At 34.4% G+C, this 24,881-nt stretch overlaps 1 protein-coding gene across 5 annotated transcripts in view; it reads left to right on the top strand.

Moving 5' to 3' along the window:
* Window positions 1-24,881, top strand: part of KANSL1L (KAT8 regulatory NSL complex subunit 1 like) — a 121,297-nt gene that overhangs the window by 80,647 nt on the left and 15,769 nt on the right. For 4 of the 5 annotated variants that reach the window (XM_045295235.1, XM_045295243.1, XM_045295249.1 and 1 more), the window contains 4 exons: window positions 4,264-4,385; window positions 10,255-10,456; window positions 20,045-20,174; window positions 23,060-23,167. In XM_045295235.1, the coding sequence (XP_045151170.1) occupies window positions 4,264-4,385; window positions 10,255-10,456; window positions 20,045-20,174; window positions 23,060-23,167 (562 nt within the window). The remainder of the gene's footprint in view (window positions 1-4,263; window positions 4,386-10,254; window positions 10,457-20,044; window positions 20,175-23,059; window positions 23,168-24,881) is intronic. The other variant, XM_045295256.1, reaches the window with a different exon arrangement.

The following is a 24,881-nucleotide window of genomic DNA, read 5'->3' as shown; positions in this document are numbered from 1 at the left end:
TCTGCTACCTTAATACTAAACCTATAAATACAGGCTCATAGATCTATTTCCCCATCCTCATATAAATATATTTGCATATGTACATGTCTTTATCTAGACCTCTATAAATTCCCTTTTTCTCTCAGCTCTTTACTCTATTTCCCTTGATTCTTCTCCTGTCCCACTATCATGCTCAGTCCCCACCAGGATTTCAGCACTTCCTCTTTGTTACATTCCCCTTGATAATTTAGATTTTTTAAAGTATGACATATTAAATAGCCACAAGGTGATAACTCATTTATACCAGAACTGAAAAGTCACTGTTATAATAAAAGTTGTTCATTGCTTGATAGTTGTAGGGGGAAAGAAGGATACTGGCACTACCATTACATAAATCTGAATGGTTACTTGACTATCAAAAGAGATCTTTGGTGAGACAATATTGAAATATGGGTTTCTTCATTCAAACCTAGTCATTTAAAAGGAACATCAAAGAAGCCCTTTACAAATTACTTTGATTCAAAAGTCTTCCTTGATACTTAGGATAATATTTTACTCCAGGAGTTTAATTATTCAATCTGCTTTTGAAGTAAAACCAGTTATTTTTACTTAAACATTGGTGGCTCTACAACAAATCCAGCTTTTCAGGAGTTTATTACCTAAGACCAGAATGAACCTGCCAGAACATTATCACTCTTAACGTATGTTCCCCTGGGAAATGATTAGGATTCATGTCTGCCGTGTCTAATTTTCCTCAGATATACTCTGAAATTCTTTATACCAGGAGAGGGTTTTACTCTCTAAAAGCAAGAATGGGGTTTAAATCCTTTGGCTGCATATTTGTTAAATTTAAAATTACTTGGTTTTCCTTAAGTGGAATGAATAATCAAAAGACTTATGAATAATTTATAATTTCATAAGTTATTTTGTAACTAGCTGATGTGAGATTGGAATGCACTTTACCATAGAAGCAGTATTATGAATAGTTTATAATTTAAAGTTATTTTGTAATTAGCTGATGTGAGATTGGAATATACTCAAACATAGAAGCAGTGCTATAAATGAGTGTTAGTCATATTCTTTGTTTTCTTTCTTCATCATCTACTCCATACCATAGGATCAGTCCTCTTCAGTTTGATCTTGATTGTTGATCTGGAGGTTGACTTCAAAATAAATTCTGTGCTTGCTAGTCAGGGTGCGATGTAACAATGATGAGAAATACAACTTTCCTCTAGTTCCTAAATGTTTCCTCCCCGCTCCCACTACCATGACTTGAATTCTATCTTGCAAGACTGGCTAGACCAGAGGAGGTACACTGGTACAGATAGGAACTGAAAATACAGGGAATCCAGGACGGATGAGCCCTATAGGACCAGTGGTGTGAGTGGCAAAACAGGGAGGGTAAAGGGAGAATGGGTAGGAAAGAGGGAACCGATTACATGGAACTGTGTGTGACCTCCTCCCTGGGGGACAGACAACCAAAAAGTGGATGAAGGGAGACGTCTCACAGGGCAAGATATGACAAAATACCCATTTATAAACTATCAAGGGTTCATGCGGGAGGGGGGAGCGGGGAGAGAGGGGAAAAATGAGGACCTAATGTCGGGGGTTTAAATGGAGAGAAAATGTTTTGAGAAACAATGTACAAATGCGCTTTACACAATTGATGTGTGTATGGATTGGGATAACAGTTGTATGAGCCCCTAATAAAATGTTAAAAAAAAAAAATTCTGTGCTTGCTATCTCAGTTAATCTACTTTTCTGCTTGTAGGTTTCTACTTAGTCATTAGAAAATAACTTGATTAATTAATTAGTAATGCAGTATAACTGCAGTAGTGTTTTCATTTTTAGAAAACATTTCTTTTTTCTTGTTACTGCCACCAATTTGATTAGTTACACCTGGGCTAATGTCAGAATTGTCTTATTTGCCAGGTCCTGTGCAAATTGAAAATTTGGAACCATTCTTAAAAAATGTTTTAAGAATTTTAAGATGGTGACCGTAGAACATTTAACCAAGCACAAGGCCTTTCTGATTACAGAGGCTTCCTTGTGTGACAGGTCTCATGCCCATGAGGTTGTCACTGAGTAGTATACGCATTTTTCAGTTCTCATTGCTGACTGGGATGTCAGATGCTTTGACGGAAGCAAAACAAGAGTTGTTTAGGGTTCTAGAAAATAGAGGAAAGAGATGTAAGAAAGGGCAGCAGCAGTCCTTTGTAGGTCATTACTAAATTGCTTATGAACAGGCCATTTGCTCTTGAAGCATATGCTAATAGACCAATTTTTTTTAAAGTAAATTCTCTTTAAAGGTTAGAAGTGAAAGAATGGCAAGGATTTCAAGTCTGATATTATGTATATTTTTCTGAGATGATGGTATATTATCCCATTGACTATAGTGGAACTTGAATATAGATCAAGAAATCTTTTTGCTTAATAGAATTAGTTTTGTTAGGTAAACATTTTTCTTATCAAACAAAATGTTTTAATTTATCAAAAAGAGCTAAAGAATTAGCAGTTCAAATACAGAAGTATGAAAAATACATTCTTGAACCGTTAGATAATTTGTTCATAACTGAAAGATTTTAGGTGATTTTTAATGAATTTTGCCAGTGGGATATTTGGATTAGAAATTTTATCGTGAATAACTATTAAATGTTTTGACTTAAAGTTTTTGTTTTCAGAGTTCTTTGCTATTTTTTTCTTAGTCTCATTTTTGTGAATTTCCTATCTTAAATATGGGTTTAGTATATGCTATTTTATTAGGCTAGGTGAAGGGTGGCTGTTAGGGTAAAGCTAAGCGTTGTAAATTTTTGTTTCTTGGACCAATTAATTATTCACATATACCTGACTACTTACTTTCAAAGGCTTAAAAATTTCAGATACTTTTAAAGATAAAAGATAACTAGAAGAGTCTTTCGACAGGTATATGAAATACTGAATAAAATTAATTACATGGCTAAATTAATGAATTCTTGTTAAAGAATTAACAAGGAATCTGTAATGCTAAGGAATCTGTACTGATGATATTTAAACGAGCCTTAATCTTGAAATTTTTAACAATGAAGGCAGTACACGTATATTATCTGCCAAGAAAACAAAACATTTTTGGATATTTCTCATAAAAGATTTTCAAAGGTGGCAAATAATGTTCTATCAAGTTATTTCATTATTCTAGTTGCATGTGATTTGTTTCATAAAATAATTATTTCATATAACCTGTTTTGTAATTGAATAATGTACAGTCAGTGAAATAGGCTCTATATATTTTTAAAAGCCCCACACTACATTTAGTGAACAAAGCAGATTTTTGAAAATTGGTGTAGTATGATTTAATATATGTGTGTATGCATGTGGTGTGTGCACTCATGCTTATATGTACATACTCCAAAAACTTAGACTGGAGGGATAAAAACACCAAGATGTTAGTAATGTTTTTATTCTGAGATGTGATTTGGCTGACAGGGGGACTTTTTTTAAAAACTCTCTGTATTGTCCATTTCTTCCTCAAATGAGCATGGATTATATATAAGTATATAATGAAAATAGTTGTCATTATTTTATAGAAATAATTATTTTTATATACCAATACTGTGCTATTTTGCCAACAATTCAGTATTTCATATACTTAAGTTTTCGATAAGGATCAATTAAAATCTTGGTATCTAAAATAACTGCTATTTTTGTATTAAGAAAAAGATTGAGGAAATGTAGTATTGGATTCAGCTCGAATTTGTATCCTAGCGCCATTTCTTACCAACTTTATAACCTTTGATTGAGCTATATAAACTTTACAAGTTTTATTACTTGTTACTGACAATATCTACTTTGGAGTTACTTTAAGGATTAGAAATAATGTGTATTTAGTACCTAATATAGTGGCAGGTACATAGTAGGCACTTGACCCTTGGTAAGCATTTAATACATTAAATGATTTGTTATTAATTTGGCTGCCTTAAGGGGAAATATAGGGATACAATTATATAGATGCTATTAAGTGAGCTTACATTTCTTGAGAGGATGAATGAGTAGAAAAAGAAACTATAACAAAATTGGAAATCGAAAAGGAGGGAATATTTGTAAACCATTTTAAAATATAAGTGGGCTTCAAAATATTTGTGGAAAATGGAATGAGAAGATAATGACATTTGCAGCCCTCTCTTTATGCTAAAATGTAAACATCTGCTTGTTTCATCAGATGTTAACTATCCAATGGGCAAGGTAGACCTGAAATTTAACTCCCATTTCTTGCTTACCATTGGTAAAAAGTTGACTGTTTTTTTGCAGAGTGCACAGTTGACTGAGATCATCAACAGTTTGATTGCACCACTCAACTTATCCCCAAATTCGTCACCCCTCTCCTCCAAATCCTTTAGTCATAAGTGTGTGGCTAACGGTATTTCCAGGAGGTAAGTATCAGTGAGAGTTTTGCTTCTAAATTTGTCTTATGTTTATTTTGTTTTCTTCTCTTTAAGTATTGTTGGTGCTGACTCATATCAACCTTTTATAAAATAGAATGAAGTCTTGCTTTGTCTTGCATGCTTATTTATCATGCACTTTAATTATCATGGCTACTTTTTTCTTCCACCTTAAAATACTACTTGAGCATAGTCAATCGACCACAGATACAATTTGGGGTTATATCACACTTATGTAATTTCCCAAACAAAATCCATTGCTGTCAAGTTAATTGAGACTTCATAGTGAGCACATACAACAAAGTACAACTGCCCTATCAGATTTCTAAAGCCGTGATCTTTACACAAACAGACTGCGTATCTTCTGTGATGTGGTAGTGGGTTTGAACCACTGCTACCAGGGCTTCTGTCTGCCTGCTTTGGAAGAACAGGTAGAATGAATGCTCCTTAGAATCAAGTATGGTGAGACTGCATTCACATACTTTGGATAGATTATCCATGGGACCAGTCCCTGAAGAAGGGCATTGTGGTTGGTAATGCAGAAGGTTACAGAAAAAGTGAGACTCAATGACATGGATTGAGAAGAGTAATGACTGAGAATGGTGTAGGACTGGGCAGTGTTTCTGTTGTACACAGCGTTGTTGCGAGTCAGAACCAATTTGATGGCACCTAACAATAGCATATATGTCTTCTTTGTATGATTTGGTTTGAAAGTAGACAAGTTGTATTGGGGAGCTGTAACATCCTCATTCAGGAGAACAGTCTCAAGGAAAGTCATTTTAAAAATCTACTGCCATCTGGTGGATTCCAACTCATAGTGACTCTACATAGGGTTTCCAGGGCTGTAAATCTTTATTGGGGTAGAATAGCAACTTCTTTATCCTGTGGAGTTGCTAGTAGTTTTGAACTGCTGACCATGCCGACTACAGTCCACTGCATAACCACTCTGCCACCATAGAATTTCTGAGATATATTTTAGCTATTGAAAAACGTCTTATTTTTTGTTTGTGATTTCAGCTGTATTGTATAGTTTAAGTCACCAGATTAACATGTGAAGTTGTTCAGTTTCTTCTAATAAGCCATATTTAACATTATATCAAAGTATATCATAATCACCTAAACATCTCATGAGTGTAGTGCTACAGGTGTTCTAGTAAAGCATACTTGTTCTAGGTTTATATCACATTATATAGTAGTTTTTGTAGAAGAAATTAAAAAGTTATCTAAGGTTTGACCAGCTGGCCCATATTACTACTTTTTAGTGACCCATAGAGAACTTGTTTTGTGTTGTTTTAAAAGGTAATTGCCATTTTGTAATATCCTAATAATCTGTTCTCACAAGATCTTTTAAATAAATTCACCCTGTTAACTAATTATTGACTTGGGCAAATTGTTTACACACTTGTTATTCATTGATCCCCACTCCCCTTCTCTTATTTAATGACAGTATCCTCTCGAAAATGTCAGAATTGTTTTTGACTTTTTTTATTCTTGGCAGCGGGGTCTACAGTGAGTCACCAGGAAGTGAGTTACTGAAAAAATTGAGGCTTTAAACAAATGAAGCATTACATTTTATAATCATAGAGATGTGGTTGGTTTATAGATCTCTTAAACGGTGGAAATAAAATGTTGTAAATGGCTCCTTCTGTACTCCAGGAAACATTATCTTTGAGAAATAATACTTGAAATAATGTTTATATTTTTGTTTGCTTGTGTTTTTTTAGTTACTGTGGCATGAGAAATTTCCAATGGATCATTGCCATTTTATTTAATTCCACTTATGCTTATTATCTTCCTGAAATGTAACTTTATTCTAATTGGGTATCATAATTGAAAACCTACAGTCAAATTGGCCAACTAATTACATATAAAATGAACCTTTATATTTCAGTAATCATTTCTCAACTATGAGAAAATGTTGTTGGTTGATAACATCTCAACCTAAAGTTTCAACATAATTTTGGACCCCTATACATGACATTAATTATATTTATATAAGGAAATAAAACCGTTCCTGCCATATTTTTAAGTCATGCCAGTAAAAATTACTTTTGGGGGTAAAAAACCTAGGTATGTCTATAAACATAAAACAGTGTTTTAGGAGAATGTTAAAATGTTGTAGTGTAGAATGATGAGGGCAATGAACGTACAAATGCACTTTACACAATTGATGTGTGCATGGATTGTGATGAGTTGTATGAGCCCCTAATAAAATTTTAAAAAATAAGAAATAAATAAAATAAAATATTGTAGTGTAATAGAGTAGATTATGTAACTTAAATTTACTTTATTGAGGTATATAATCAGCTCATAAATTATCATATACTATCAAAAACTAACTTTTATTAAGCAAAGAAGTATAGAATGAGGCTTAAGGCAGTGTTAAAAATACATCCATCCATCCTGAGGCTGTAGAGTCACATAAGGTGTAAAAGTTTTGTCTTCCTTTGGATTGTTGTTCTACACGCCAGATTCATAGGTTATATCTGGTCTTCTCCTTAGAGTGAATAGGTAAACACGGTGCAAAATAGGTGAATTTATCAGTGGTTTACAGTAGCCATTTACAATAACTATTTATTACCTATTAACCAAACCAAATTCACTGCCATTGAGTCAGTGCTGACTCATAGTGAGTCACGTCACCCCTGTGGTTTCGGACTATAACTGTTTATGAGAGTAGAAAGCCATCTTTCTCCTGCGAAGCTGCTGGTGGTTTCGAACGGCTGACCATGCAGATTGCAGCCTAACATGTTAGCACTACACCAGTGATGTACATACTAGGAGTCTTTGTGATACTATTATTGTTTTTCACATTGAATGGTAGGGGGGGAAAAACCCAGATTTCAGTAAATCCTCCCCATTTATATGAAAAAGAAAGGCTTTGATTACTTTTTGCAAGAATCTTTAATAGGAATGTTTAAGGATAGATTATTTGCACATAGGAACATACTTAGAAAATAGTAATAAAACTAAACTTTTTTCTATCATAATGTAACAGCCACTTTAGAAACATGAAAATTTACATGACATGACATTAAGCGATTAATGACAAGCTTTCCATTTATTTATATTTTTAAAAAATTATTTTATTGGGGGCTCGTAATTCTCATCACAATCCATACACATCCATCCATTGTGTCAAGCACATATGTACATTCGCTGCCCTCATCATTCTCAAAACATTTGCCCTCCACCTCAGCCCTTAATATCAGTTGCTCATTTTCCCCCTCCCTCCCCACCCCCGCCCCTCATGAACCCTTCATAATTCACAACTTATTATAGTTTTGTCATAAGTTACACTGCTTTCCATTTATTTTAAAACCAGCCTGTTATTTCAGGTGTATCTTCTCATTCAAAATAGAGGTACTAACTCACCTTAAGGGATGAGCCTCCTAGGGCGGGGGAGGGGAGGGGCACTGAGACATGTTTAATAACTGTTGTTGATAGCTGCTCTCAACTGTGACGCCCTACAATGGGATGAAACACTGGTCCGCCATGCTGTAGGTTGTGTATTATACCTTTGTATTCCAAAGAGTTTTCATTGATATATTTTTTTTTTTTGAGTAGATAACCAGTTTCTAACTATTCCATCTTAGTCTGGAAGCTCCACTCAAACCTCTTAAGCATCATAACACTCAAGACTTTACTAACAGAAGAGTGGTGGCTGCACATGAGGTCAGGGTCTAAGAATCCAATCAGGTCTTCCAAATGGAAGGCAAGAATTCTACTACTGAATGATTACTGCCTCCTACAGGGAAGAGTTAGAAAGTTGGCCCCAGATTCCTGAAATGATAGCTTTTAACTTTCCTTAGAAAATATCAGAACATATTTAGTAAAGTAATGTTAGTAAAGGAGCCTATGTAAGCTTCTGTCTGAAGGTGTTTCTGACTTACTGGATGAGAAGCCTCTTTTTGTGCTATTCCTGCCTTCTGGATCCCAACTCTCTTGACTTGATCACCTCTAATTTCAGCTACCCACTGAAATCTGTCTTGTTCCCAATCTTGAATAACCTGACAGCCTCCTGGCCTTCCTAGAGTTTAACTTGAAACACTCTGTCATCTGCACTTTCTTCTTACCCTTGGCATGATAACCTAGCTCCAGGATAGGTTTTTCAAGAGCAGACCATGGCAAAGTACTGATACACTTAAATGTTGTCATATCCTAAAAAACCCACTGTCTTAGAGTCAATTCCACCTCATTATCAACCCTACTTTGTGTTTCCAAGGCTGTACAAAAATTTGGGGGGCTGTAAATCTTTTTAAGAGCAGACAGCCTCCTTTTTCTCCTGCTGGGCTATTGATGGTTGTAAACCTTGGGGTTAGCAGTCGAATGCTTACCTGACAGCACACAAGGGCTCCACAAGTATTTTCATAGGCAATGCATATTATATGTATTACTGTCATGAAAACTAACATTAAGATTTGAGATTGGACTTGTTCATTTGAAGGTAGCATTATCCTAAACCTTTCTTTTTTTTTTTAAATCAATTTATTGGGGCTCATAAAATTCATCACAATACATAGATCAATTGGATCCTAAACCTTTCTAAGACAGCAACAGGATAGGAGAGAATTATTACTTGTTATTAAGTTGGACTTAAAACAATTTTGACAAGAAGATTCTGAAAAATAAAGTTTATATTTAAAAAGTGAAATAATTGTCATCAGATTCTTTCCCTGGACTAGTCTAGCAAAAGTACACGGTCAATTATTTAGTTATTAAATATATGTTAGTTATAAAATTTTCGTATTCTCTTTGGGCTTACTAACATGAGCCAGCCTGTCTCCTTTATTTCTAGTGCCTTATTACTATAGAACATTCTTGAATTAATTTGCTTTATACCTACACATTCCTAGAGGATATTACATCAGCCATAAATGTTTGCAAAAATACTACTGCTATAGAGTAACCCTTCTTATACTTGCATTAAACACTGATTATATTTGCACCAACTAGCACACTTGAAACTTATGTTTATTGGTAATGTTAAATATACATATAAAAGATTAACTTGTTGATGCAAGACTACTATATTAACAGTTGTCTGTGTAAATAAGGTTGAAATTAATATTTTGAAGTACCTGAATTTATTAATTTATTTAGTGATGAGGATTAATTTCTTCTGATGTTGACATTTAAACAATGATTAAGAACGAGATTAATTATAAAATTATTACTTTTTTTACATTTTCAGTTTATTTGAACCCTTTCATTATTCTATATATACATTTTTTAAAAATCAGGTTTTAAAAAACAAAATAGAGTATGTTAGAGCACTGTTTTGGGTTTTACTCATGCTATCTAATTTTTATTTAAAGAGAAACTCCTGATGCAACGAGATGTTAGCCCTTCTTAAACTTATGTCATTGTTATCTGCCATCAAGTCAGGGCCAGTGTTATGGTGAACCCCATGTGTTAGAGAAGAATTAAGATCGATAAAGTTTTCCTGGCTAAATCTTTAAAAGCAGGATGCCAGGCCTTTTTTACATCATGCCTCTGGGTAGATTCAGACTGTCAACCTTCCAACTGGTAGTCAAGTGTAAATCAATAGTCTGTGTAACTTAAAATGTTTGCAAAAATAATTTTATGAGAACACTTAAAATACGGTATATGTGAATCTATTACAAAAAACACTTTCATTATACTACTGAACATATGCAAGCATTTCCAACCTCAGTAGATAGTTTTTGTTTGTTTTGCAGGAAAATTAAGTAGAAATTATTTTTATAACTTGAATATGTAATTCCTGATTAAAGTCAACTTTTTAACCCTTGTTACCACAAAGCTAGCTAAAACTTGTACTACATTTAGTTTTCTTTGTTTTCATTACTCTCTTTCCACTTACTTCATGGCATTTTAGTACTTCAGAGAATTTAGATGAGCTCTCTCCCTCCAGTACCTGGCTCGTTCACCAGAAGCACAGTAAGAAGAAAAGAAAAGACCGAACAAGATTGAAATCTCCACCCTTGACTGCCATGAGCACAGCAGCCAGAACAAGGCCACTTCAGAGCTTCCACAAACGAAAACTCTACCGATTGAGCCCGACATTTTATTGGACTCAAGTAAGTATACTTTTGGGAAAATATCAAGACTTTACAGCCAATATGTAATGTGGAGTGTTATTGTTTATTACTTTTAATAATTAAACATAGTTTATAAATTATGTAATAGCCATTGACAACATTTTATTGGGATTTTATCATTCAAATGGCAGTGGTACTATAAAATCTCTCACATTCCCAGTTATTTTTTTCCAAAAATCCATTATTATACATATTAAAGGCAAATTGGATATTAATGAGAATATTAAAATATACTGGCAAGGGTAAGGAACCCAACCACCCATCACATATTTGTTGAGACAGCAACAAAATCTGCACAGCTGTCAGTTATTTTAGAATCGGCTGGGTCTCTAAATATTGTTAATCCTGGTTAAGTGCTTCTTTTTCACTTCTTAGAACATCAGTAGTACACTTTAGATGTTCATGCTGTGTACAGAGAAAAGGCACTTTACTCAAAGCATTTACTAGGAAGCGTTTTTCATTTTTAAACATGTTGGGTGTACTTCTTCTAAATCATATCTAAAGCTGTGATGAAGCGCAAAATTGTGTAGTTCTTGCTGTGTGACTTTTTTCATTTAGATTTCTTAATAGCATATCTAAGGAACTGTCCTTGGTGCTATTATTTAATACTGATGGTTTCTAATTATTAGTACACTAACTCTTTTAAATTTATATGAAAATCAAGTTCCTTTGCCCCATTTGGAACAAATGTAAGGTTTTCAGTACTTAATTTTATTGAAATGTGAATTCTGACAAGTTTATATTTATTGGTAGACATACACTGTAAAAAACAAAGTTTTATTTTAGAGTTAAAGAAAGCTGATGGAGCCCGGCTATCAAAGGATATAGGGTCTTAAAGACTTGAAGGTAAAGAAGCAGCCATCTAGCTCAGAAGCAACAAAACCCACATTGAAGAAGCACACCAGCCTGTGTGATCATGAGGTGTCAGAGGGATCAGTTATCAGGCATCAAAGAACAAAAATCATATCATTGTGTGCTCACCTCCCCGATATGATTGCTGAAGACAAATGGGTGCATAAGCAAATGTGGTGAAGAAAGCTGATGGTGCCTGGCTATCAAAAGATAAAGTGCCTGGGGTCTTAAAAGCGAGAAGGTAAACAAGCGGCCATCTAGCTCAGAAACAACAAAGCCCACATGGAAGAAGCACACCAGTCTGTGTGAACACAAGGTGTTAAAGGGATGCGGTATCAGGCATCAAAGAACAAAATACCATATCATTGTGAATGAAGGGGAGTGGGGAATGGTGACTCAAAGCCCATCTGTAGGCAACTCAACATCCTTTACAGAAGGGTCGCGAGGAGGAGACAAGCCAGTCGGTGTGATGTAGCAACGATGAAACGTACAACTTTCCTCTAGTTCCTAAATGCTTCCTCCCCTCCCACTATCATGATCCCATTTCTACCTTACAAATCTGGCTAGACCAGAGGATGTGCACTGGTACAGACAGGAACTGGAAACACAGGAAACCCAAGGCGGATGATCCCTTCAGAACCAGTGGTGAGAGTGGCGATACTGGGGGGGTGGAGTCGAAAGGGGGAAGTGATTACAAGGATCTACATATAACCTCCTCCGTGGGTGAGGAGGTGAAGGGGGAACGTGGGTGAAGGGGGACGGACAGTGTAAGATAAGACAAAATAATAATTTATAAATTATCAAGGGTTCATTAAGGGGAAGCGGAGAGGAGAGGGAGGGAGAAAAATGAGCTGATGCCAGGGGCTTATGTGGAGAGCAAATGTTTTGAGAATGATGAGGGTAACAAATGTGCTTTACACAATTGAGGTATGTATGGACTGTGATAAGAGTTGTATAAGTCCCCAATAAAAGGATTTTTAAAAAGGAAAAAAAATTTAATATCAACCTAATGGGAAATATTATTTTTATTTAAAGTTGCTGCAAGTAGTAGATAAATATTTTAAAATATTTTGTGATTTCATAATCATAAGTATTATCTAAAACATATAAATGAATATATATGCCATAATATTCTTACTGAAGAAATCTGCTTGAATAATATAGGTGGTTCACTAGTTGTTATTAAAATATAGTATGTGTCTTGATAATGTAAAGATGACCTGGACAGAAAGGTGTGAACAATTTTTAATCGACAGATAAATGAAGAAACAAATAGAAGTATTACTGTTAAGACTAGTGGAGTCTCTAGGTGGTGCAAATAAGTAATGTACTGGGTTGCTAGCCTAAAGATTAGACCTTCAAGCCCACCCAGAGAGGCACCATAGAAAAAAAGATTGGTGAGCTACTTCTGAAAATTCAGCCATTGACAATTCTGATAGAACATATTTCTACTCTGACCACTGGGGTCACTTTGAGTTGGAAATCATTGCCAATGTTGGTTGGGTTAATTGGCTTCATTAATTCTCAAGTAGTTGTCATTATTACCTACCGTATTCTAGTCAATGTGCTATGCATTTTTAGTGTATTATGTAATTTTCACACATATAACTAGGAAGTTTAATTCCATTTTCATATGTGGAAATTGAGACTTATCGGGATTAAGTAATTTACCATCCAGTGAGTAAGAAATGTCTGATTTCAGAGCCCACATGATTTTCTTTCCACTACATTGAGAACAAAAATAAAATCTTTCATGTAAGCATTCAAGAATGCTTTCAAGAAAGCATTTAAGTAATTGTAATAGATTAAAAAAAAAATACTGAGAATAGAAAATTCCCCTTCTTTGTACACCTAATCTCCTGAATTGCCAAGCCAATCACTAATTCTAATCAATTTTTTATTCTTAATTTTTTCCTACAATTTTTATTTCTCAGGGAGCCTTCCTTGACGTACCCAAATTAAATTGTATATTGCTATAACACCCTGTGGTAACCTCAGTTTGTTGGAATATATCATACCACTCTATAATAATCCTTTTTTTTTTTTTGTCTCATTAAGTTACAAATATTTAGAGAATAAGTATTGTCTTTTTATTTCTGAATTGCCAGGAACTTGAATAGCAATAATTTATTCAATGGATAATTGCTTAATATTTGAAAGAATAAATTTAAAGGATATATTTTGTAATGTAGACTAGGAACTCATAATTTCATGAATGTGTATGTGTATTTCTTAGCTTTAGCTACTAAATATATTATTCAACTTTTTATAATGACAGAAATGTTCTGTAGCTGTGTTGTAGTAACTACTAAGCACACGTAATGTCACCATGGATTGTTTGTAACCACGTTCAGTGGCTGAGTAGATGAAAGATGGGTAGTGCAATAAAGGACCTGAATTTTTCATTTATTCTAGTTTTGTTAGCATTAATTTAAATAGACAAATGTAGGTCATTGCTACAACAATGAATAACACAGGTCTAGACTCAAAGTTAACTTTGGTAACATAAACAACTAGTACTCATATCTTTGTTTTCTAGAGCCACATGAACAAAATTCAAAAAGTAAAATAGATATTTACATATGGATTCTTAAATGATTCTGATAATTGGGAATTTAGCCAGCCATAATTTTAAAATTACCATATTCAGTATGTTCAAATTATAGAGTACAGAAATAAAAAGGAAAATTTTACCAGATGGTTGCAATTAATTTTTAAAGGAGGGTCTTTAACATGTTCAAACTGAAATACTATGTATAAAATTAATGCCTTCATTAACTGAACTTAACTACAAATTAGAGCAGAAGACAAGATTAGTGAACCAAAGGACTAAGGAAAAAATACTCAAATGGGAGCACAGAAATAGAACAATGGAAAAAACATAGAAAACAGAATTAAGGATATATGTAACTCAGTTGGAAAAAAAAATCTAGCCATATATGTTATTAGCATCTAGGAGAAAGGAGAGCATATAGAAAATATTTTCCAAACTAATGAAGGACATCAACCCACAGATCCAAGAAGTGATCTGTGAAAATTACAAAGAATAAATACATGTACATACTCCTCACTTAACCAGCTGTCTCATTAGTGAGCGTTTCATTTCACAATTGTGAAAAAGTAACCTATTTTGTGCATTACAGAAGTATATTTGGCAGTAAGGAATGCTATGATACATGGCAAGTGTAATGTGTGTAATGGTTTAGGATATGTGTCAACTTGGCTAGGCCATCATTTTTAATAGCAAAGAAGAAGCAGGATCCCAGATGGAAACAGGAAATTGTAGGAAGGACCTGAAGACTGTGGAAAGAATAAACAATTGGGTCCATATGAATGAGTTTGGTTATAAAGACAATAATGTATCATGGAGCTTAAAAAATATGTAGACTTGAAATGCCCAATAATAACACAGAAAGAGTTGGTTAAATGCAATTACAATGTTCTAAAGTCCCAGTGTTTTCAGCAAAGTGGTAAACGAAATAAAACTAAGCGGTAAAAGTCAGTAAGCTATAAGGAAGCCACTAAAAAGTATGAGAACGTCCAAGTTGAAAGAGGAAATAGTTTATTATTGAAAGAAATATATGGGACCTCTCTGGGGGACGGACAACAGAAAAGTGGGTGAAGAGAGACGTCGGACAGGGCAAGATATGACAAAATAATAATTTATAAATTATCAAGGGCCCATGAAGGCAGGGGGAGGAAGGAAGGGGAAAAATGAGGACCTAATGCCGGGGGCTTAAGTGGAGAGGATATGTTTTGAGAATGATGAGGGCAATGAATGTACAAATGTGCTTTACACAATTGATGTATGTATGGATTGTGATAAGAGTTGTATGAGCCCCTAATAAAACGATTAAAACAAAAAGAAATCAATGAAACAAAATTAACATCACATCCAGTTGAGACTTTGAAAGGTGTGATTGATAAACTGTAAATGTCTATAAATCACTAGCAAGATGATTCAAGAAAAATGGAAAATGCAAATTGCCTACGTCATAAATGAAAAGGGGATATCACTACAGGTTGTTTTACAAATGTCATGATAAAAACATGACAAGACATTTCTTAAGCAACTTCTTAAAACTGATAAAAGAAGCATCTATTAAAGAATAAAGCAACTAAAAATTTCCCACAAAAAGTTTTCTACCTTAGTAAATTTTCCCAATATTTGAGAATCTTGGGATAATCTTATATAAAGATTATATAAACTATTTATAATTTAATTATATATGAACCAATCTTATATAAACTTAACAGAAAAGATGGAATACATGCTAACTCATAAGGATAGCAAACCTAATACCAAAACTTGATAAAGACAGAAGAAATTATCAATTTATTTCATAAATAAAAATATATCATATTTAGTACATATCTTTTGGGGCACACGGTTGAAAGCACGATGTGAAGAATGAGAAGCAAATCTGCTTGTGGGCATATAAATTAGTTAAAACCACTTTATAATATAGTAGCCTTCCCTAGTCCAATTGCATATATCCATTCATGCACTTGTATAACACTGAAACTCTACTTTTAGCAATATACTCTAGAAAATTACACCCTGTATCAAGAGAAATGTAAATATACTAGCATTATTAATGGTAAAAAAATAGAAGCAGTCCAGATATTTTAGACAAAAGAATGGTGAATTTTATGCAAATGATGTTGATAAAAGCAGGAAAAGACATTTTGCCGATCTCTCTATAAATTTAAAAAATTATGTAGATGTACACAGTAAATTACATAGGAGTACACATACTTGTATATATACAATGATAAAATTCAAGGAGCAGCTATTCTTGAAAGCATGATAAAACCGATGACAAGGAACTGTGTGTGACCTCCTCTCTGGGGGACGGACAACAGAAAAGTGGGTGAAGGGAGACGTCGGACAGGGCAAGATATGACAAAATAACAATTTATAAACTATCAAGGGCTCATGAGTGAGGGGGGAGCGGGGAGGGAGGGGAAAAATGACCTAATGTCGGGGGTTTAAGTGGAGAGAAAATGTTTTGAGAATGATGTACAAATGCGCTTTACACAATTGATGTGTGTATGGATTCGATAACAGTTGTATGAGCCCCTAATAAAATGTTTTAAAAAAACAAAAAAAAACAATGTTAAGGAAGAGTATTACAATAATTAAAGGTTTAAGTGCATTTAATAGAGACCTGATACTTGTAGAAGACAATGTATTCTAGGCTTGGCCTGACAACTATGTTCTCCTGGTTATCTAGACCCAAGCTCCTCCTGTTTACCCTCATATACAGTGGAAGATTATTACCATCAAAACCATGTATCAAATAAGGAGAAAAGATGGAAAACTTAAAAAAAAAAAAAGATGGAAAAATAAGTAGCTTTAAGGTCATTTACCAAAGATTGTGCATGTGAATTCCCCTCAAGGTGTTCTGGCTAGAATTTAGGAACTTTGCTGCAGGAAGTCTGAGAATTTTAGCCTTGCCTAAAATCAGAGGTTCTAAAATGGGGAGAACACAGATGTGTTTGAAAGGAGGAAGAAATCTGCCACAGGCTTATGTGGGCATGAGGTAAAGGGAGAAGGTATCCATAGGTATTGATATCATTCCTTAATTATAATGTGTTTAAATATATATATTCTTTTGTATATATATCATTCATTAAACATAAACCCCAATGATAACAGTATGGGTTTCCATTTATGGCAGTGGAAAAATTAAGGGAAGGATTAAGGGTAAGATTACAGAGTTAGGTTGAAGCTGTTTGTGTACAACCAGACACTACTTTCTGGGGTTTGTGTCTTTTGGTTTGGAGATCAGGGTCATGGCTTCATGGGACATCCCGGTTAATTGGCTTAAAAATGTAGTGCTTCTGTTCTACCTCCTAGTTTGATGGCAGTCTTAAAAGTTGGCAAGCAGCCATCCAAAGCTATCCAATTGGTCACTTCCTGTAGTGCCAAGGAGAAGAGTCAAGAGTACAGAGAAACGGACTCTGAGGCTAACTGCCTCCTCTGTCCTGAGACAAGAAGAGTTGGATGATGCAGGCTGTGATCACCAAACGTTTGGATCAAGTAATCGATAGAAGAAGCCTAATCAAAAAGGAGAAAGTTCCAAACAATATCAAATTCTAAACCTCAAAAACTAGTTTAGTTTAATTGTAAAGAGCATTTACTCTTTTGAAGGGATCAAATTGACAACACTGCTGGGCAGTGAGCTGATGTTATAGGAGAACTCAGAAAAAGGTGGTGTGAGAATTGTTGCATAACCTGAAGAATGTAATAAATCTAACTGAACTTTACATGGGGAAATTGTTGAATTGCTACATGTTTTGCAGTGAATATTTTCACAACAAATGATTTTTTTTCCAAGTCTTGGTTATTCTTTAATTTCCGTATTTTTTTTCATCCTCTTGGCCTTCACTCACTGTGTAGGAGAAAAGTAGAAATATCTTGTCCTAAGCCTTTCACTTGTCTCCTTAATTTGGATTAAGTTGGCTAATGTTTCCTGTATTTAGAAAATTGAAAAAGAAAAATAATTGTATTCATAATGCTATGAATAATTCTATGGAATAATTCGTAATTCTATTGAGAAAAGGGAGGTTTAGCGTGTTTTGTTGCAATTTAAAGTCAATGTTATTTCTAAGTTTAGACGTGCACAATTCTAAATTACATCAAAAAATAATTCTGGCAAGTTAAAAGTACCAGTGCATTTTTTAAAAGTAATAAATAGCATCAGTTTGGGCAAATATTTATACAATATAATATTGTATTATTAGAATAAATCTCATTCATTGTATGAATAAAATGATTCATTGTAATCATGTATCAACATGCTGTATCTATTTGTAAAAACCTATTAATTTAACCTCTAGTATCGCAACTGCATTTGCCATCCTTCCCTGCAGCTAGGGAATGCCTATATATGCCTGTGTCCTGGCTGGTAAATTTTAGCATATATAGGCAGGGTTTGACTTCCCCTCCTCATCCCCCCATTCCTGCACACCCCCTCGCCCCAAAGAAATAAACAGTTTTAGGTATACATACTTTCATTTGTTTATTCATCTGTTTTTAATTTTTGAAAGCAAAAACATAAAATTCAATTGGACACATTCAAGTTTTAACTGTATGAGTAAGTCAAAAAGTATTGCTGAAAAAAACCATATATTCCATTAAATAAAAGCACCCATATGTGAAACTATATTTCTTGACATACATTCTAGAAAGCAAAGCTTCCATCTCTCTACCCCTTCCCTGAAGAATTCTGTACGCTTTGATTTATACCATGTCAAAATGGCAGTGTTGGCATGCTCGAGAGACTCAAATTACATTCTTTTTAAATGCTCTTTGGATTTTTGGACCAGAGATGATTCTAAAGGACTGTATGGTGAATTGGGGTCAGGTTTCTCAATGAGTTTCTTGTAAGACAGCCCTTGCCACCCATGAATGAGTAGGTGCATTGTAATGGGAAAAGTCCTGGGTAGAACTTTCTTGGCCTTTTTCTCACCAATGCAGTTTTCAAAAAATTAATAAGCCCCATATGATTGACCTGTGCCCCTTGAGGTAATATATTCAGATGATCCCTTAGGAATCTCCCAAAAGGCAAAATAACCTTTTGAAGTGAATTTAACTCACCTAGCAGCAGTACTCTCATGAGAGTAAGCCAAGTGTATAATGGTGAGGACCCTGCGACCATACATAAACACCCAGAGACATGTTTAAACATTGTATTTGGAATAAACCTATGCATGTATGAAATGAAACCCAGTACAATATTTTTCACTCACCCTCGGAGGTTAGACCCCAGGAATACAGGGTAGAACAAATTGTACTTCTAACTGTAAAGGACCTCATGACTAAAACGGTCTCATTGAATGCTGTGGTAGTGATAGGCCCAAGATGTGGCAATGTTAAAAGTGAAATGGAAGTTGAATGAACACATATGCTAAATGAACAAATCACTCCTAATGATTGAAGGAAAGGCAAGGCAGAGGGAAAAGTAGAAAAAGACCCCAAGTGAACTGTTCATAAAATGTATCTTCTCTGTAGTTTGGGTATTTTTTTAATGACTGCACACTCAGGCAAATATTTGAAAGTCTGTTACTTAAGTAGACATACATGTATTTCTTTAATGTAGTGACATAAACTCATTTTTACTTTAGTAACATGGTTTTGTTGACATTCCTGGATTCAATCACAGCTTTATCTTTAACTCAGTTAATATATTGTATATTTCATAACTTTTAAGAGCATGTTTAATTCAATTGTTCTCAATGTAAACTGTAAAATACTCGTACTTCAGTAGGACGCCATGTAGGGATTATCTAAAATTAGAATTTAAGAAAGACTCCAGTTTCATTCCTTTGTTGTAATGAATTGCAAGCTGGAATACACAGCTCGTGTCTGTTCACCATTCTCATTCACAGTTCTCATTAATGTATAACCATTTTCTTTTGATCCAAAATTATTCAAATTCATTACTTCACTACTGTGATTTATTGGGTGTGGGGGAGATTCATTTTTGCAGACATCGCTCATTTCTTTTAAAAAGCATACCCCACTAGATATGCATGCCTGGTTCATCTGTAGCATCACTTCTCACTTAGTCTACATATTTTGAAGCTCTTCCTGCAAGATGAAGCAGCCAGGACATTTTTCTGGTGTCACCATATTTTAAGTGTCACACTCTCTGATTTTGTTTTCAAACAAAATGATCTTTAAAATTCTTTATTTTATCCTTGCAGAGTTTGCCTTCAAAAGAAACAGCAGCTTCAACGTGGAGTGGCTGTGAACACAACTCAAAGTCACAGCCATTAAAAGAACATGCACCAGAATTAGACTCTTCTTTCCACTCTGTTCTATCGTTGCCTTCAGGTAACTCTCTGCATATGAAATTTCTAAGTAACTGAATATTTTCTGTAGAAATTTACTCCTACACAAAGACGCTAATAAAATTGATAGAACCAGTTCTTCCCAGAGGAACTAATCTAGACATATATTAATGTTCCATTTGTGCTCATTGATTTTTTTAATTCCTTGGAAACCAAGGTGATTTGCCTTGGAAAAAATTTGACTTTTGATCTTGTGACTTAAATTTTTAGCATTTTATTGGTCACATGGCTGTACTGTTTCTGGTGTAATTACTCAGTTTTTCACCTAGTGTTTTGTTTTACATGGAGGTGATACTCTAGAGGTCCTTTCATATTTTTACTTGACATTTACACTCAGTTTCTCTAAGAAGGAAAATTGTCTGTTTAGGTCTAGTCAACTGTTGAAGCTCAAAAATACCTGTAATCTACAATTGAGTCAATACCAAACACAGCTACCAAGTGGATTAGGGCTCAACAAAGGATTTCTGAAGCTGTAAACCTTTACAGGAGCATCCAGCCTTATTTCTGTCCCATTGGATGGACAGTGTTTGAGCCACCAACCTTGTGGTTAGCAGTCCAACGCTTATGTAACAGTGCCACCGGAGTAGAGTCATATATACCCACAATCCTAAGGTGGCTTTAAATTTCCAGCTCTTGCCATCTTTTACATTTTTTTTTACTTATCCTTGACTTAAATCTTTGTTACTTTTTACTTGTATTCATGTGGCTTTTTAGCTACCGTATATACTAGTGGATAAGCCGAGTTTTTCAGCACACTTTTAGTGGTTTTTGTGGTAAAATTAGGTTCCTTGGCTGATATTTGGGTTGGCTTATACTCAAGTAGATATGGTACTCTCATAGTCTGAAGAAAGTTTAATGAGAATTCATAATCAGTAGCAATAATCATTGGCTTAGTGGGTGACGTTTTCCTGTGAACTGTAAGATCAGCAGTTCAAAACCACTAGTGGCTCCAAGTTAGAAAGATGTGGCTCTCTACTCCCATAAACAGTCTCAGAAACCCACAAGGGTAGTGCTAGTCTGTCCTATAATATCGCTGCTATGAGTCAGAACTGACTCGCTGTATATATGGGGAACACATATATGTTTCTCATATAATCTCATGAGATACTATTACCATCTTCATTTTACATATAAGAAAATAAGATCTTTTAGAAAAGGTTATTTGTCCAAGATTACACGGCTAATAAATATCTGATATGCAGGATATATTTTCATTGTTACAAATTGAACATAATTAAAGCATAGCGATTAAATCACAAGACAATATGTAATTATATATTGTGAAATACCTGTGTTTTCTGATGGTCTTGGGCGACCCCTATGAAAGGGTCATTTTGACCCCCAAGGGGTCACGACCCACAGGTGGAGAACTCTGCTGGTCTAGAAACATGTACATTACCCATTAAGACAGTTCTATCTAGGAGCTCTGGTGACATCCTTGCTTTGAGATGGGCACCACCAGCCACCCACGGGAAAGATGAGGCTTTCTGCTCATGTAAAAATTTACTACCTGATACCCAAGGGCATTTCGACTCTGTCCTGAAGGGTTGTTGTGAGTTGGAATCAACTCAATGGCATGAGTTAGACTTGGACATTAGTTTATTATTAAATTCTTGAGACCTAGTATTAATGTCTGTTATCCTAAGTCTTGCTTTCATTTAAGTGTATCATTTCAAATGATAGTAGTATAGTGCTTGGGATTGAAATACACCCCACATTTCTGTTGGGACAAACTCTGTAATATTGCACAGATTTTTCCACACATAGGTGTGGAAATGCCAGTAAAGTACATTAATCTTTAAAAATATGAAGCACATTTTTTTACTCCATTATGATTGACATTGTTGAACATAAACACAGTAAATGGAATGTGTTTTATTTGCCTCTTTCTCATTCCACTGGTGAAAGGGGATTCTTGCCTTAAGAGTTCTAGAGATCACCCAGCACAGGAGAGGTGAGATGACCAGTATTAGTCACAAGTACTTACAGCCCAGGAGAGTAGTAATACCACATGTCAGGCAGAACCACATGAAGGATATCCTTGCAGCAGAATAAACAAGGATGGACTATCTAGAGGAAGGTGCTGTAGTAACAATAGGGTGGCATCACCCCTGGTTCTTAAAGGAGGATAAGTGACTCATTTGAATAATTCTGCAGGCTGGCAGAGAACTGTTACTCAGGCATAAATAGGTACGATCCTTGATCCCCAGAAGGAAGGTGGTTTAACTAGGGACCTTATCCACAGAGGGTAAAGAAACCTTTGGGTAAGTTAGTGACGGGCCTTCTGGCTGGAGATGTCAGGGCAACATAGCAATTTTAGACCTTACGTTTAGACTTAAGTTTTTAAGTCTTTGTTAAAAAACAAAACAAAACTAGTTTGTCATTAGGTGTTCAATCTTTCTCAAAGTAGATTTCCTTTGTAAATTAATACTAATACACTAAGGGAATGTGATACTTGTTTTCACAAAAGGTTGTATATAAATTATATTGTTTCCCTTCAAATAATTAAAACCATGATTTCAAATGGGAGAAGATGCAGAATGGACTTGAGTGTCTGCCAGCATTTACTATACATTTTATTATATATACATTTGGCATTTTAATTTCTATTCATCTATCAATAGTATTTATTTATATTTATGATTATGATTTACTCTAATATATTATGGCACTGCTCATCTATCATGATTGCTTATTCAATACATGTAATTGGCATTTCCCAAAATACTGCTACTGACATGTTTTAAAAGAGTATCTTACTATATCTGATAGTTGCTTACTTTTAAAACTGCTTATTTTTAAAGCACTCTTATTATAGCCTATAAGAGTGGGTTTCACTGAAAATACTTTTTTCCTTCATCTTTCTAGATGTGCCTCTTCATTTTCACCTTGGAACATTGTTAAAAAAGAATGAAATAAAAGGAGATCTTGCTGAAAATAAATGTGTAGGAGAGTGTGTCATATCGCCATCATCTGGTATGTCACATTTACAAATCTTGCACTGTTTACTTCTTTCATATTCATTATTTCTGTCTTCCAAGGTAATAAAATGTAACAAAATGGAAATCCTTAATTTTTAATGTTCACTCTTGACAAATCAAATATGTACATACACATAAACACAAGAAATACTCAGAAAAAATGTGTTATACTAAATGAAAACTATTAAGTAGTGTAGTGAATTACACATTGGGCTGCAAACCAGAAGGTCAGCAGTTCGAACTCACCAGCTGCAGGAGAAAAATCAAGTTTTCTGCTCCCATAAGGTTTATACTTTTGGAAACCCAAACTGGCAGTTAGTTCTACTTTATCTTAGAGGGTTGCTATGAGTCAAAAATGAACTCATTGGCAGTGAGTTTGGTTTAGACTTAAAAAATTTAAATAAACAAGGAGAAACTGCATGCTTGCACAGTAAAGTTAATAATGATATTAATTCTCCCTGTTCATTTATGATTTATAGAGGAAAACTTCAATTTCTATTACAAGTTGATAAAATAATTAAAAACCCCATTGGCATTAGAAGAAATATGAAAGTGATTGCTAAAAAAAAAGTATTGAGAATCAAGCCTAATTTCATATGGAAATATGACAACTGTTTGATTACAGAATCTACTTTGCATTTAAGATAATAGATCCATGGAACAAACTACATAGCTAACACTTTATTATATGATGAGGGAAAAATTGCAAACTAATGGAAATATATAGATTGATTTGATTGGTCTTTTGGGGAAAGTTTGTTTACACACTGACTTAACATGATCCATCAAAAAAATTATTGTTGGTTCTAAGAATTTTATATAAGATGTTAAAATGGCAAACTTGAAGAAATTAGAATCACTATAAATAATCTGAATGGGGGTACTTGGAAGTAATCAGGATAAGAAAGACAAGTTAGTATGTTTTTCAAAGCGAAAATTTTATCAACATCAAAAAGTTATACAAAGTAAGGTGAAATGATTCTCTGCCACAATAATTCAAGAGTAAATTGCCTGTTAGATATGGAGTTCTGAAGAATAGTAAACTACAAATCTATAGTTTTTATAAATGCCAACAATAAACAAATTTCGTAGGCACATTGACAATGAAAATATAAAATTGCTAGGATTAAACTTAAAATAAATGAAGACTTCAAACATTTATTGAGAAACATAAGCCCTCAACTCCCTGCCACGGAGTCAGTTGTGACTCACACAACCCTACAGGCAGGAACATTGAAGACCTGCCTATCTGAGAAAGACCCTAATCCTGAATTAGAATGCACTACTGTTTATGTAAGATGTTACATTTCCCTACTTTTTAATTCTAATCAGGTGCTGTCATTTTAGAGTAGCCATTAAATAAACCCAACAAGGAGAAGGTTGCCCTGCCAGATACCGAAATGTATTACAAAGCTATAATTATAAAAATCAGGTGGGGGCAATGATGTACAAATGCGCTTTACACAATTGATAGACGTATGGATTGTGATGAGTTGTATGAGCCCCTAACAAAATGATTAGAAAAAAAAGGTATTTAGAAATACCTATATTTTCTAAAATCACCACTTAAAAAAAAATCAGGTGGTACTGATGGAAACTAGATCACTGAAAGGAAGTAAAAAAATCTACAAGCAGAACCAAGTATGCATCTTCCTGTTGTGTAGTTCAGTGCCAGGATTCAAACACAGGCAATTGGGCCCACAGTTCAT

This window comes from Echinops telfairi, unplaced genomic scaffold (genome assembly GCF_000313985.2).
Source record: "Echinops telfairi isolate 266 unplaced genomic scaffold, ASM31398v2 ScPeMD7_3;HRSCAF=10, whole genome shotgun sequence".
NCBI lineage: Eukaryota > Metazoa > Chordata > Mammalia > Afrosoricida > Tenrecidae > Echinops > Echinops telfairi.
Note: the sequence above shows the minus strand (reverse complement) of the source record. Positions and strands in the feature narration are given on the sequence as shown.